Genomic DNA, 14,842 nt, shown 5'->3' with positions numbered 1-14,842 from the left:
TCTCTGCTCCCATCCACACGTGCTGTCCTGATATCCGACAGCCGGTCCCACGCGGGCACAGTGCCAGCAGTGACTTTACAGGCTTTGTGGCAGAGATTATTTAAAGGAGATTAACCCTTCTAAACCCCTTAGATTTTAATTATTTCTGTATGTATTTATAAAACCTGCAGTCTGCTAGTTCCAGGGCACAACTGCCCCAAGTCCCCATCCTTAACCTGGATTCGTGAATATACAATGCAGCCATAGTACAGGACGGGGGCTGGACTGGACAGGGGTCATTTGACTTATTTATTGCCATTCTGGAACAATTCACAGCTGGGATGAAAGTGAAACATTACGGTTTCAAATTGTAGCAGGAGCTAATAACTCGAATGACTTTAAAATAGTAGCGCTAACACTGCATTAATTGAATTGTTTGAGTCGATGCGGCATCTCTCGCTAATTGTTTTGGTTAAAGCAGCTCTGTCATTAATGCATACTGTTGCCTCCCCACTGCCCGTGTTGTGAACACGGAGCACCCTGCTTCTCTCTGATGTATTGGCAGCCGGGAGAGGAGAGGCCTGTTTCTTTCATTCAGTCTCCTAGCAAGTTTTTTATGTGCATATTAACGTTGTGAAATCATGAAGTCTGGAAAACTGTCTTAGCTAGCAGGTACTGTTAAAAGGAGAAAAAAAAAAAGAGTGTGCACCTCCATCCTTTCATGCTTTCTCTCCCATTTGTCATGTTAGTGAGTGCTGGGCTAATTAGTTTTTTAGAGTTAAGGAGTGATGGAAGGAATGTTTCCACTCTGCATGCGAGGTGTAAAATCCAAATGAAACTGAAAATACCTTATTTCTGTTTCACAGAGCAGCCTGGCTTATCTCAGGTGATACACTCCTTGCAGAGGTGGGAAAAGCAGTTAAAGAGTTGGTAAGCCATTGCCACTGAGACTGTTGGATCAGAGATACTCCTGAGGCTACCTCTCAGTATGGGTTACAGTCCTGGCATGAGTGCTGTAGCTCTATTTCTGTATATTCTAGGATTGCTGCTGAAAAAATGACAATATTTAAATGTATATCTGCCTGTTTTGTAAGTGCAAGCATGAAAGGTGACTGTTAGAAGGAAACAAAACCCACAGCAGTATGGGCCTCAATGATCTGAGAAAAAAATTCTTCATTTTGAATACATTTCTTAAAATCAGATGATTTCTATTTATTCCTGTCTCCCGAGCAAGGAAGTAAATGCAGACAGTGCCAAGGTGTCCATAAATAAATTTTCTTCTTGGAGAATCTCCTTAATATGCACACGGTCCTGCTTCTGTAGTAGTGAACGTTTGACCAGTAGCAATTAATTTCTTATCACGGTCTTCCTATGAGGTAAGAAAACATTAGTGTCTCCGTTAGGAGGTGGAGAACAGGAGCTGTCCGAGAGCAAACGATGGGCCCGGTGTCTCTCCCCTGCCCTGCGGCTTGCCAAGAGCTGCTGGAGGGAGAGGGCATTGCAGCGATGCCTCTCCTGCCACACTCCTGGATGCTCCTCTCCAGGCAGATCTGTCGTCCTCATCAAACGATAGACTCAGAAAACGTTCAATATCTGTATATTTCAGAATAAATGTCGTTAAACTAATGAATTTTCAACTGCTTACTGTGAAGCGTACAGTATTTCCTTCGATGGCAGGTGGTAAAATGGGAAAGAAAAAAAAAAAATTTAAGATCTCTGGTATAAATCTCTTCTGTCTAGAAAGGGTGAAAAGAAGGCTTCTTCCAAAACCAACCTTACGGAAAATAACGTATGATCCCCTGGCATGTAGGTGATTAGGCAAACCGTCCCAAAGCTTAATATATCTTTTCTCTTTCAAATGGGTAGGATCTCGAGCTGAAAATGCCAGACCCGTGCATTCAGCCCCGTGCCCCAGGAAGGGGGAGCAGGGGAGCAAAGGGTTAAATTTCGGGGCTGTAGAAGCAGATTGTGTTTTCCTTCTATGATGTGGGCTGACAAGACATCAGTATTCTATTCATCTGTTGGGAATTAGGCTGTTAATCCAATCAATGACTCTTGAGCAAGCTGCAGCCTGCATCCCCACTGGGGAACAATCGGATCAGACGGGAGATTGTTTAAGAGCACAGTGCAGTCCCGGTGTCAGGTGGAATTTCCAAGCGTTCCCTAGTGAATTGGGGATGGGAAAGCTGTCTCAGCCCATTTATCCTGCCCCTTAAATAACCAGGTATCTGCCTCAGTCACGCTAAAGTGATAAAGCAGTACAAGAGCTACTAACTTTTACGCGGGGAGGGGGCAGGGAGGCATGCTGAGAAGAGCGATTTTAGCATCTTGCCCGGAGGAATATTGTCCTGTTTGCAGCCTGGGGCTGTGTTTGCATACTTTTGCTGGAGGCTGGCTCAGCTACAGCGCTGTGACACTTGTTACAGCTTGAGGCACCAGCTCGTTCCAAACAGATTTTTGATCCCTGGGCTGACGAAGCCTGCAGCATCCCGGCAGCTTTTATAGTGTACCAGCACATTTCTGTGATGACCAGAAGGATGCCTGATGCTGGAAGTAACGGGTGATAGCAAATACTCTTTGGAGCAACCTATAAATACCTACGTACAACTACACAGCTGTGCTCAGAGTGCCAGCTACAAATTGGGCTGAAAATGCACAATAAGAAAACAGCCCGGAGAGTTTGGGAGTTGCTGCATGAGCCACTGTGTAGTTTCAGAAATCAGTTTGTTCTGCAATTAAAGACAGCCATGTCTGCGGTGGGATATCGAGAGTTTGTATCTGTGCCAGCAGCACTACATGCTGATGATAGGAAATGTGATAAATCCCATTGAAATTGCACTTGGAAATTTAGGTACACCACCAGTTAGAAACTAGGGCGATGAGGGATTAGCGTGGCCCTGGCACGCTGGACTCCTCAGGCCGGTGGCGTTTGGGTGCATTAGCAGATGTGGGCTTCGGGAGGGAGCGAGTGGCAGTCATTGTATTCTCTCCGAGCTTTCTTAGATCTGGTTTTAACAGCAGCTTTGAAAGTGGAGGGCTCCTCCAAATCAATGCACCGAAATGAACCGCAAGCGTGAGCTCAGGCAGCGATTATGAATAGGGAGGTCCCCAGACAGAAAGATCCCCAGCTCGGAGGCTTGGCTTTAAAGGGCTTTAACATCCCTCTTCCCTTGATCATAATTTTGAATCAAACAAAAGCTAATGCAATTTTCTTTGCCTTTCAGTAGCAGATTGTGCTGTAAGGGTCCATGCCATTAGAAATGTAATAATTGCTTCTCTATGCAGATCTAATTTATCTGTGAGGCACTTAGAAGATAGGCCAAACGATAGCCTGGCGGTAGGCTCTGGAGAAGGGCCCGAGAGGTGATGATAAAGATCTGTCTAGCACCTTCCATCCTTATGGATATCTGCCCGGCACAGTGCAGGAGAAGGTCTGAATGGGAGGAAGGGGGCAGAGGGGAGAGCTCTTGGAGAGGGACAGCTTGGTAAGAGAGGGGTCCCTGCCGATGCTACCCACATGCAAGGGAGGTGGAAGAGTTCATTGGGGAACCAAACTTACAGGTTATCCAAGCCCTGTACTTGTCATCTTGGGTTATTTGCAGTCCCCAAATAACAGCTGCTCATGACCAGTGCATGGGTTTGGGGTTTAGTTCTGCCAGAGGTTGCTCTGTAACCTTTGTTTTGGGGAGTGCCTGAGCTGCCTTCAAGCTGGTACCAAGGACGCACATCGTGATGTCCCTCAACAGCCAACACTTATCATAAACAGCCGTAACTTGACAAGCATTTCATAAACACTAGCTACCTAATTATCCTCCTATGGGACACCCAGTCTAAAGCAGCAGGTGAACGTGGGCCATCACAAGTAGATTTTGCTTTAGTGAAATCGAAAGCTGAAAAATGGGGAGAAGAGATAAAGGTCTGCTTCATTTTTCTAGGGTCAGAGCTATTTGGGACTCTAGACATTCTGGCACAAAGCTGTTAGCTGGTCTTGTTTCTCAGATTGCACTGTTGCTGGCATTGCTTTAAGGCTCAGGAGGCAACTAAAAGCAAAAGTCTAGGTGCATGTGCATGCACACTGGTCTAAGGCAGGGATTTTCGAAGAAGATTATCAGGTTTCAAACCAAACCATTGCTTTGCAATGCCAGCATTTGCACACGCAGCGATCCACTGGTCCGAGCGTTCGTTTTACATGTATTACTGTACGTGTCCAAACCCAGGCTGCTGTGTGCAAAAGCAGCACCTAAAGGAAAATAAAGGCTGTGTTGGGGCCATCTGCTGAATTGTCTGGTGGAGTTTGGACTGGTTATATTAGCCTGCATTGCCTGCTTTTACATATTGGTGGGTATTAGCATGTAAATTCTGGTATGCTTTTAGCCGTAGTCTCACCCTCAGTCATCTTGGGGATAAAATTTCAGAGAGAGAAAAAGAAGATGATGAGGTTAAAGTAAATTCTTGGGAAGTTGAAGTCTAAAGTGGAAATAAATGAGAAATAAAACCCTTTTTAAAAGTGGAGGGAAGTATTTTCTTGCTATTTTTCATCTCCCTGGCTTGAGTGAGTGTGTGTCGTGAGGCTGCAGAGATTTATATTCACAGCTCCTAAGCACCAGTGCTCGTTCAGAGGCTGTATTATTCTAGCCCTTTTTATTCACTCACCTTCTAAAGATGTAGTGTAAATATTTATCTTCCCTCCAGCCCATCCATGCTGCCCAGGACCCAGCGCTGTTAAACACTCTTATCACCTCATCGGTCTTATCTCCTGTGATCCCTGCCAACATTTGGAGTCTGTCAATGGGAACGAGTGTGCACCTTAAAAGGTGCCGCAAATGCGCAGAAAGAAGAGGCGACCTGGGGGAAAGAATACCTTAAAATAAAGAGTGCATGTGCTATCCCTCAAAAGGGAGAGCTTAGTGTGTGTGTTTTCTGCTGTGCTTTTCATGCCCACGGTGTCTGCGCTTGGAGAAGCGATTGGAGGCACAGAGATGAGGTCTCGGTGTGGACCAAGCGCTCGAGGAGGTACGGGGGTCCTGTGCAGACCCTCGCAGCGGGTCTGGAGGGCTGTCCAGCCCCAGCTTCGCCACCGATACGGGGTCTAGCTGGGACAAAGTTCACCCAGGTAACCAGCATGGTTTTGGTTTTCTTCTTTCTGTACTTGTGCTAAATAAAACATGTGCGATGGAGAGAGGGACGCTGTCTCCCTTCGGGCCCTGCTCGCAGAGTTTTCGGTACGCAGCATGGAGAGCAAGTGAGGCAGGTCTGGAAGATCAGTGTTTATATCACGGTGTTCTAAAAACAGTCCCGTGAAACCAGCACAGTGGAACACTGGCACGTCAAGCTCTGCTTGCCATGAGGGGGCAGTGGGAATCATGTTTTATAGCGTGTGCAGCATCTCAGCAGGGCTCAGCCATGCCGTTTCCGTGACTCTGCCCCTCAGTCCAAACACCTTGTGTTAGGTTAAGCAGGGTACAGAAATTCCCAAGGAAGGAACATGGGATGGCAACACCGATATAATCCTATCACTTCTAAGACAAAATTGACGTGCAGTAGCCGTTGTACCACTTAATGGATAAGACAGTTGGTCCATCTGCGCTCAGCCCGTCTTCTCTCATTTCTCTTGCTTAAATTTCTCAGGAGCAGAACAAAATCCTGTTATCCAATAAGTTACCCACTGGTAGTTGGATTTTCATTGAATGACATCTGCCGCAGACCATGGGTGTAGGAGGTACAAGTGATTTCATAGCATGTTTATTTTGATGAATCTGGTAGACATGGACATTTGGTTTTATTTTCGGAGTATTTGGAAACGCTCTCATCTCCCTTGAAGGCCGTGCAGCTCGGCTGTCATCCTGCCGTGTCCAGATGTGCCAGGAGGCTGCAAAAGTCACCAGGGACGTCACACAGTGTTAGGAGGCAAGAGGAAGGCTTGGAATCAGTCTGTTGTTGGTTGGTAACTTGGGGGGGGGGCGGACTGAGCACTCCTACATTTGAGTGTAATGGTCTTTCCTTCCTTTCTGGTCATCTTCTCTCAGCCTGTATGGGTTCTGCCATTTCCACAACCTTTTTTTTGTAGACAGGGTATTGCTAAAATGGCTCTGGGACTGGTGCCTGCCAGTGCTTTGCAAGCCGAAAGCAAAGCTGTACAGAAGCACCACGTATTGCTGCTTTGAGCCTGGCCTTTTCCCCCTCTCGTGCTGAAGCTCACTGAATCAGAGCACTGATTGCCTCCTTTTTAACCTGTCGCATTGACATTATTCCAGCTGACGCGTGATGTTGAAAGGGCATTTCTGAGAGGCATCCTGGCATAGAGCAGAGCTGGGCCTTGGCCCCGGAGCTGCCCGTCTCTTCTGTGCTTCCTGACACCAGCTCCCCTACTGAACACCTTCTCTTTGTGCTCCTCTTGTGTTACAGAAGCTCCTATTGGGGGGAAAAAAAAAAAGTCTCTATTATCTTTTAACATGCCTTAGCACAGACGTGATAACGCACTGTGATTACCTAACTTTCCATGGGCACAGTTTGGAAATAACTAGCTACAGTATTCAGGTTTTTTACATTACAGATTTATCAAATGATTGGTTTCTATGTGTATCAATAGACTCTGGGTCTTGTAGTACTTACAGCTCTGCATGATTTACGTATCTGTAATCGGAAACCAAAATTGGAGAGAGAAGAATTAAACAATCATGACAAACATCCAACTCGGTGCCTTGTATAAAAGAGACCAGCAGAAATCCTGACGGGTTTCAGTGGAGAAGAATTAGCTGCCCTTGCCTGCAAGCCAGGTGAGCGAAATGGTCCATCCGATCACCACGGGCCCCTCTGCGTTCCTCCCGGCTGCGGAGGACGCGCTCGGGGACGCCCCGCTCCTGGCTGGTGCCCGCGATCCCGGGCTGGGCCGTGACGCTTGCCGCTGGCGCAGCGGGGCGAGCGCAGGGGCTGCAGCAGGGTTGTCCCTGCCCGCTCGTCGTTTGGGCTCATTTGTCCCGACAGTGGCTGCAATTCATCTTAAAAACCACTTCTGCGCGTCCTGTGCCGTTGTAAAACAGCCATTTCCAGCACCTGGTAGGCGATATTCATCTCACGTAATTTCCACAGAGGGGACTGTAATCCCCGCTTTCACGGCCCGTCTTTAATTAGTTTCCAGGTGTGACCATTTTGCGCTGAAGGCTCCGTGTTTTCATACCTGGAGCCAAGCACTCTGCGCAGAGCAGCCGGGCACGTCGGGCTGCGATTAGCCCCGGTGCTCCAAAAAGCCAAATCAAAGAGGGATTGAGATCAGCGGCTTCCCGAGGGCATTTCAAGGCCCTTAGTGAGTGACCACACTAGAGCTTTTTCCATTTACCTGGATTAAAATTTGTCACAGAGAAAATGCAAGCAAATAGCATAGCATGTGAAAAGTATAACAAATAGCATTTGGCCGGCCGTCAGGCTCAAAGGGAAAAAAAAAAAATCCACAGCAAAAATAAAGTGTAAACAATGTTTGCATAACATTGGATTAATAGTTCTTTTTAAAAACCGCACTGGGATTAAAGAGACACATTTTGTATGCCAGGACTTGCGCTCTCCTCTTAGCCCAATAAATGCCAGAAAGTACATCTAAGAGAAATAAAAAGCCTCGTTAGCCCAAAGCCTGCTGCTGAGGCAGCAGTGCTTTACACAGCCCTCTGGAAGAGGAGCAAATGGCTGTAGCATCCCTGGAGCAGTCCGGTGCGTTTTGTAAGGAGTTTTGCAGCGAAGTGCTCCCATGGGAAGGGGTTTCTGCTGCACCTCTCCGATCCCATTCGCCTGCGGGTTTTGCCAGCTGCCATTTCGGAGGCAGCGAGGCGGCGGGGAGCTGGCTCCCCATCCCCCTGCACACACACGACCTGCACATTTGAAAGCCTGCCTTTCCAATAACTCATTCGGAGCGCTCCCACCTCTTCTTCCCCAGCCCTGCTCCGTATTTTGCTGAAGTCAGTGCCGGCCCTGTCACTCCGGCGAGCAGGCACGTGCTTAGGGACTGCCCGGGGGCTCTGGCTCGCGTGGGTTACCTTATTAGTGTGGAATAATCAATGGATGGAATAATCAATGGATGCCATCCACGATTCCTTCAGTTGTTTGGTTTGCAGTGTCTTCTAGTGACACCCATTTGCATTACGCTCCCCGCAATTTGGGCAGAAGTAAGCCTCTGAAAACGAGGCACCTCCAAATGCTGGTGTGAGTGCCACGAATGGGGGCGTAGCGGCACGTGGAAGGAAAAAATCTCACCCCTCACGTTTTCCCATGTGAAAGGGCTGTTTAGGCACCAGATGCCGGTTACGTCTGGCTTTTCTCTTTTATCCCTTTGCTCCTGTGGTTGTGTTGGTGCGGTGTCCCAGAGCAAAGCGTGGCACCTCCCGCCCTGAGACACAAGTCATTCTTAGCTGAACAGGGTTAATATCAGACAGAATAACGGGCTGGGAAACCAGAAGTCTTGGGTGGGATTTCCACCTGGTTTTTTGTTCTTCTTTTCCCTTTCGCCTGCCCCAGCATCCACGGCAGGCTGTAGAATTTGCACCTTAATCCCATGGATGATGGTAATTAAAAACTTAAGTCTCCATAAACAGATACAAATAAAGTAAGGAGGCAAAGAACTGAATGAGACGCTAATCCTGGTGGGGTAGTGAAAGCAAAGGGGCCAGTAATTCTTTCCTTCTGTTACTTCACCTGTTGTTGGGTTTGCACTGCTGGACGTGCCGCGCGAGCCCCGACCGCTCACCGGCAAAGCCCTGCCCATGCCTGCCAACCCTGGGGAGGGACACGGCTCCCGACCCATTGCAGCTGAGGCAGTGGCGTGCGTGTTGGCTTGAAGAGGGAGCTGTGTGCCAACGTCTTCAGGTCGTGCAGTTTGCTTCGCCCTCGGGCTGCAAGTGTTTCACAAGGATGAGGTCGGCAACCGGCCCTCAGTCCTGAGTGCCATGCACGGCCCTTTCCTCGCCCTCGCATGGCGAGGACACCAGCAGCCCAACAGAACTTACTTGGGCTTTGGGTCCACCTTTGGCCAGGCCTGAATTATGAAGAGCAGGGAGCTAAGATTTATTCAGGTGGATGAAAAGTTGTTTGGTTTTGGGTTTGTTTTTTTTTTTTTTGCCGTCTGTGCTCTCTTGTGCTGGAAGAGTGCAGCGCACTGAGCTGTGCCAGCGTCCCCGTGCTTTACCCTTCTCTCGAGTAGCTGGCCAAGGCTGGGCTTGCACAGAAGCATCTTGCACTAAAGCATCAGGATTAGCGAGGGTCCCAAAGCAAGGCCGTAGGATTGAAATCCTTCATTTTTATGGGCTGGAAGTGGTAATGCTATGAACTGAATTACGCTTGTGCCGTGATGTGATCCACGCACTCTTGTGGGTGGATGGATATTGATTATATCCCTCAATATGGATTGATGGTGGATGATGATTCAAAGTCTAACTGCCAGGTAGCTGGGTGTCCTAGGCTGTTTATCTAGTCAATTAAAATACTGCTGTGATTCAGTTTATTTATTTAAAGCTGGGATTTACTTGTATCCCCATGACATTACGTATCCCTCTAAAATCAAGTCTCCTCTCTCTTTTTCAGGACGGGGAAGGCCAGACTGCACTTCATTATGGTAAGCTGCCTTTCAGCTTGGTTCTTCCCTCTTAACAGGATGGATTTGCAGCTGGAGTAAACGGTCTACATAGAGAAAGCAAATTCCAGCAGACAGATGAGCAGGGAAGCTGGATTTGATTAACCAGTGGCTACCTCCACCAGCAAATCCCAGCATGTTATGAACAGGAGCCCTGGGAGAAGCAGCGAGGAAGACTGCTGTCCTCCCTTGGTTCTCCTCTACAAATTTCACCTTAAAGCCTTCTTTTTCCCCCAGTTAACGATGCACTTCCCGCAGAGTTTTTCCTGTGCGCCCACGTGTCTGCGGGATGCAGTTGTGCTACCTCCAGACCCAGGAGCAGCTCTGGTTAGGGGATGCTGAGTCCTTTATCCATGGAGGGGGGTTGAGAGGAGGGTCTGCACCAGCTTTAACAGGTTTTGGAGGTGAGGGGAAGGGGACAAGCGAGATGGTCTTCACCTCCGCATGTCCTGGTGACAGACCTGTTGGGTCGCAGCTGAGACAGCAGCAGCTTCTCTACTACCAAAACCAACAGAGCGAAGTTAGTTTGTGTCCCTCCTACAATTACATGCTAACTAGATATGATCTTGTAACAACCCTTTTAATTGAAAGATTGTTCTGTCTCCAAATGAGAAAAGTAGAGACTGAAGTGACGCATGCGGTGTGCATGATGTGTGGGGAATAGGAAAAAAGTATCGATTTAATCTACATCATCATTTTTTCCAAAATTAAGACATACCGGTTCTTATTTGATACTCTCTCTCGATGGCTGTCAGTGTGTAATTAAGAGCACACTTGTCATTCTGAAGTGTTTGTGTCTTTTTCTCTCTTTCTGATCTCTCCACAAGGACATTAGCAAGATGGCAAAATTGCTTTGCAGCCCATCAGTCCAAGGCACAGCATTTGGATCTGGATCTAAAGTACCAGATTCCAGGGCCCCTGAACTGAGACTGTAATTACTATAATGTATGATTTCTCCCCGTTGTCATCTTTCCTGTAGGATGCTTTATTTTTCAAATTCTTATCCTTCTGACTGAAGTAGCATATCTGTTGCTTAGTGCTGCAGTGTCTGCAGAGCCACAGCACTTAGTGCCACGTTGCCTCTTTCTCTGCCCTGCTTTTTCCACATTTTGGGCTTTCTCTCTCCTGGGGAGATGCTCACCCCTGCTCCCCGCTCCGGCACCGACATCCACCTACTCAGGGGTGCACACTGGATTATAGGAGGTCGTGCAAAAGCCTGGCATGTGTGTAACTTCAAGCAAGTTCAGTATGTGAAGGTAGAGGGTGGATGCATCACCTCCGTGTAAATTATGTGCAGGTGGATCCCTCTGGCTGGTGGCTGCTTGCTTAACACAAGCAGACAAACATAACTGATTTAATTAACGTTACTTCAGGAGCGGTTTCTCTGATCCACCCTGCCAGCTCAGATGTTTCAATAACGACAGTTTACCAGGGGTTTTTGTCCCCAAATGTTTTAAGTGTTAAAATTGTTTCTTCCCCTCCCTGCACATCATCTTTGGGGAAGCCTCTCTGGGTCGGGGGCACACAGGTCCGGTGTGCCTGCGGGTGCCCCGCTGTCCCGGCCCGACCAGCGCCGCGCCCAGGCTGAACTCATTCCCTCGCTTAGCTGATCTGGCCTTAAATCACCCCGATCTTGAAAACAGCATGTTAAAGGAGGGAATGGTTTTGATTCAAGTGGCTAGTGGCCTGAAACTAGAAAATCTCCCGCTACCTCCCCGGTAAGCACTTCGTAACCAAGCTGTTCGTTGAAGCGGCGAGGCACGAGAGCTCGTGTGAAAACCGTCTCTGGCGGTGCTGAGCAGAGCAGTGCCTTTACAAGGCTTTCTCTTTTGTCAGGGGCTGTCCAGGGAAGGGTTAAATCCCCTCAGCAAGGCCAGCAAGGCAGCCACTGCTTTTAGGGTGTCTCCATCCCTTTTTATGAGCCGGGGTGGCCTGACAGCTGTCCTTGTGGTGACAGCTCTCCTGATTACAGCCGGTGTCAAACTGCATCCTGCTGCGGGTTATAAATCCTGCCTCCTTCCGACGGGCGCCGACCCCGGGTTTAATCGGAGGTTAAGTGGGGGCCAGCTGGCAGCACGGCCCGCAGGCACCGGCGCACGGCGGGCACCCGTCGGCGGTGCCACGGAGGGGGGGTACGAGCACGGCCTCACCCCTAAACGGCCCGTTCGTCTTCGGCTCCTCTCCATCCATCCATCCATCCATCCATCCACCCACCCACCCACCCACCCGCCGGGAATACTGAAATCATTGCCACTGCCTCTCCCAGAGGAAATCAAGGCTTCTCGGAGCACTGGTGGCCACGTGGCCAGGGAGTGGGCAGGCTCTGTATCCTCATGGGCGCTCCGGCTTCCCTGCAAAGCACCATCTGTTCGGCTCTTTCTGCGCCGTGGCAGGGCAGTGGGAGGGGATGCTGGAGGGAAAATAAATAATAAAAATAAAATTAAAAAAAAAAATAAAATAAAAAAAAAAAAAAGGAAATTCATCATCTGAACCCTGAGGATTAATGGAGTCGGAAGGCGAACTGCGCTGAATGGAAATTCATCTTCACCCGTGCCAGTGTCAGGGCTGCCACTCCGGCCCTTGACAAATCGAGGGTCCCCGGGTGCGATAAATCCAGCAGCTGTGCTCGTCCCCGGGGACGCCCCCGGCCCGCCCCGGGACGCGGGCTGTGCCCGCCAGCGGCGCCGGGCGAGGGAGTCACCAGCTCCCCGTCCCCAGGAGCTGCCACCGCAGCTCCCGTGGCACCCCGGGAAGTGTGATTGCTGCAGGGGTGCTGTGCCCTCACCCCGGGACGCGCCCCCAGCCCTTCAGCTCGGCCTCGCCACACCCCCGCCTCCTTCCTCACCAGCCCCTTCCCCCTTTTTCCCCCCTTTTTTTTTTTATCTTTTTCTGTACAAGCTCCAACCACCCGTCGAATTTATTTTAATTAAACATTGCTGCTTGTCCCTTTGGGTCAGTAGAAAACTGCAGAGTAATGCAAAAGACACTAATTACTACATTTAACGGCAAAAAAAAGGAGTTTGTCGGTTACGTTGTAAAAGCGCCTGAAATATAATTAAAACCAATTGCTACCAGTGCGAGAGGAGCCTGCCGGCTTCCCCGTCTCATAAGGCAGATGGGGGCTGGGGCAGTTTTTGGCTTCACTAGGATCTGCATTGCATGGATTTACGGGAAAATCCAGCGACTGGGACTTCTGCTGGTATCAGCCAAGCTCAGCTCTTCAGAGTTAAGAGTTTTCCTGGGTTTTCCTGGTTCTGTTTTTTTGTTTTTTTTTTTTTTTCAACATCCTTAGTCAAGGTTGGAGGTGGGGAGCTGAAAGCTGCCAGGCTGCTACGTCCTCGGGACAGAGCTCAGGTCAAACTTGGTTCTGTCTTGGCAGAGCAAATCGGGGTTGAAAAAGCAGTTGCTGGCGGAGGTGCGAGTTAGAAGGAGCGGCGGTGGGCTGTTACCGGCTGTCCACCGGCACGGGCACGGCTCCCCGGAGCTGATGCTCAGGGAAGGGCTGGCCAGCAGCTAAAACCCATCCGTATTTTCTGCAAGGAGAAATGATGGGTGAAAGCCAGGCGTGGGGCAGTACCGACGATGTGCTGCCTGTGGAGCCCCGGGAGGTTTAGGGGGCAGGTGAGGGGCAGGGGTTTATAAATACGCTATAAATGATAAACACGTTATAAATCCTGGGTACGAAAGCAGGCAGGGCAGGCTTTCCCAGGCGGCACTTTGGGGCTCTGTGGGGCTGCTGGGGCCCTTCCTGGGGTCTGGCCTTCAGTCTTGGCTGCGAAGGAGCATTGGCTGTGACTCCATGGCCGGGCCGTGGGCTCTGGGGTGACGGTCGCACCGGTAACACGCCCTCGGGACTTCTGGCTTTCGCTCTGCCTTCCCTCTTGCCTTCCCGCTACTAAATCCAAAGGCAAGTAATACATTGAGTACCAAACGCTGCCCCGAAAGATGCTCTGCTCCGCCTGGCCAGCTGCTGACGCGGCATTTCCCACCTCTGGCCCACGCAGGGGAAGTCGCCAGCTCCAGCCGCCGCTCCAGAAGCGCCCGCCGCCGCCGCCTCGGGTGGGGACCCCCGCACTAACCCTTCCTTTTCTCCCTCCAGCTGCCGCCTGCGAGTTTTTAGACATCGTGGAGCTGCTGCTGAAGTCGGGAGCCGACCCCAGGCTCCGGGACCAGGAGGGCTGCCTGCCGGAGGAGGTGACAGACTGTAAAGCCATCACTTGGGCTCTGCAGCAGCACACCGCTGGCAAGGCCTAACCCCATGGAGACGCGGCGCAATAACCCCCCTTCTCTTCCCCCACGGCCCTCCGAAACGCCTGGGCAGGGGCTCGAAGGGGAGCTTTTAGGGCACAGGGTCTGGGTGGGCCCTCCAGCACGAGGGCTGGCTGGCCAGGCACGTGTCCTGGGCAGGATGGGATCAGGGTCTATGCATGCTCTGACATTTATCAGTATTTGGGGCGGGGAGGGAGCAAGGGAGGGGAGAGAGGGCCTGGAGAAGGCCCCAGGTGTCGTTTTAATCTATTAAACACGAGTATTGCATCGGATGTCTCACCAGAGCAGCCTGTGCTGACTGGTTGCCTCCTCTATGGGGAGGGGAGGGCGGCTGGGCCAGGTGAGATGCTCCTCTCTCCCGTTCCGGTTAAGTTTTGTTTTCTTTTTTTTTTTTTTTTTCCCTGGGTCCAGACAAAATACTCTAAATAAAAGCAAAGCACAGCGTTGGGACGGAGCCTCGGCGTGTTTGTCTTGCAGGGAATTACTTGATTCCCTGGCAGCAGTAAGGACGGGAGGCAGCTCAGCGCCGTCGTCGAGCCCCTTGGAAAGCTTTGCTCAAGCTCTCCTCCTGGGGAGAGACGGCTGCAAACGGCAGCGGGGTCCTACAGCTGTCTGTCCATCCCTCTAGTTCTCAACTACGTAAGACGAAAGTGCTTGGTGGCGAACCAACTTCTCCAGGCTGACAGGACTCTTACTTTGCTGAAACAAACGGTGTTCAAAACCCGACTTGTGCTTCGGGCTGACTCCTGGCTGGGAGGGAGGCTGCTGCCTGCAATCCCTGCGCTGGGTGTACGCGTGCCGCTCGCTTTTCCCAGGGCACAAGGAGATTTACAGCCTGGGGGGGAGCGTTGGAAATGTCCAGCGAGTCCTTTCTGCAGCCCATCCAGCCTCAGGAAAAAGAAGTGGGAGCCTTCCCTCCGCTAAGGACTGGCTGGGCAGGAGGCACCGGTGGGGTTTTGGCCCCTCACAGCAGCTCCCAGC

At 50.4% G+C, this 14,842-nt stretch overlaps 1 protein-coding gene across 1 annotated transcript in view; it reads left to right on the top strand.

Annotated features, from left to right (window-relative positions):
* ACBD6 (acyl-CoA binding domain containing 6) overlaps positions 1-14,270 on the top strand; it is an 88,464-nt gene extending 74,194 nt beyond the window's left edge. The window contains exons 7-8 of the mRNA XM_042806746.1: positions 9,544-9,574; positions 13,692-14,270. Of these exons, the coding sequence (XP_042662680.1) occupies positions 9,544-9,574; positions 13,692-13,846 (186 nt within the window). The 3' untranslated portion in view covers positions 13,847-14,270. The remainder of the gene's footprint in view (positions 1-9,543; positions 9,575-13,691) is intronic.
* The last annotated feature ends 572 nt before the right edge of the window (positions 14,271-14,842 follow it).

The sequence above is a fragment of the Tyto alba genome, unplaced genomic scaffold (genome assembly GCF_018691265.1).
Source record: "Tyto alba isolate M040663 unplaced genomic scaffold, T.alba_DEE_v4.0 Super-Scaffold_1000006, whole genome shotgun sequence".
In the NCBI taxonomy this organism is placed as follows: Eukaryota; Metazoa; Chordata; class Aves; order Strigiformes; family Tytonidae; genus Tyto; species Tyto alba.
The sequence above is the reverse complement of the archived record's forward strand: the minus strand, read 5'-3'. Positions and strand labels throughout refer to the sequence as shown.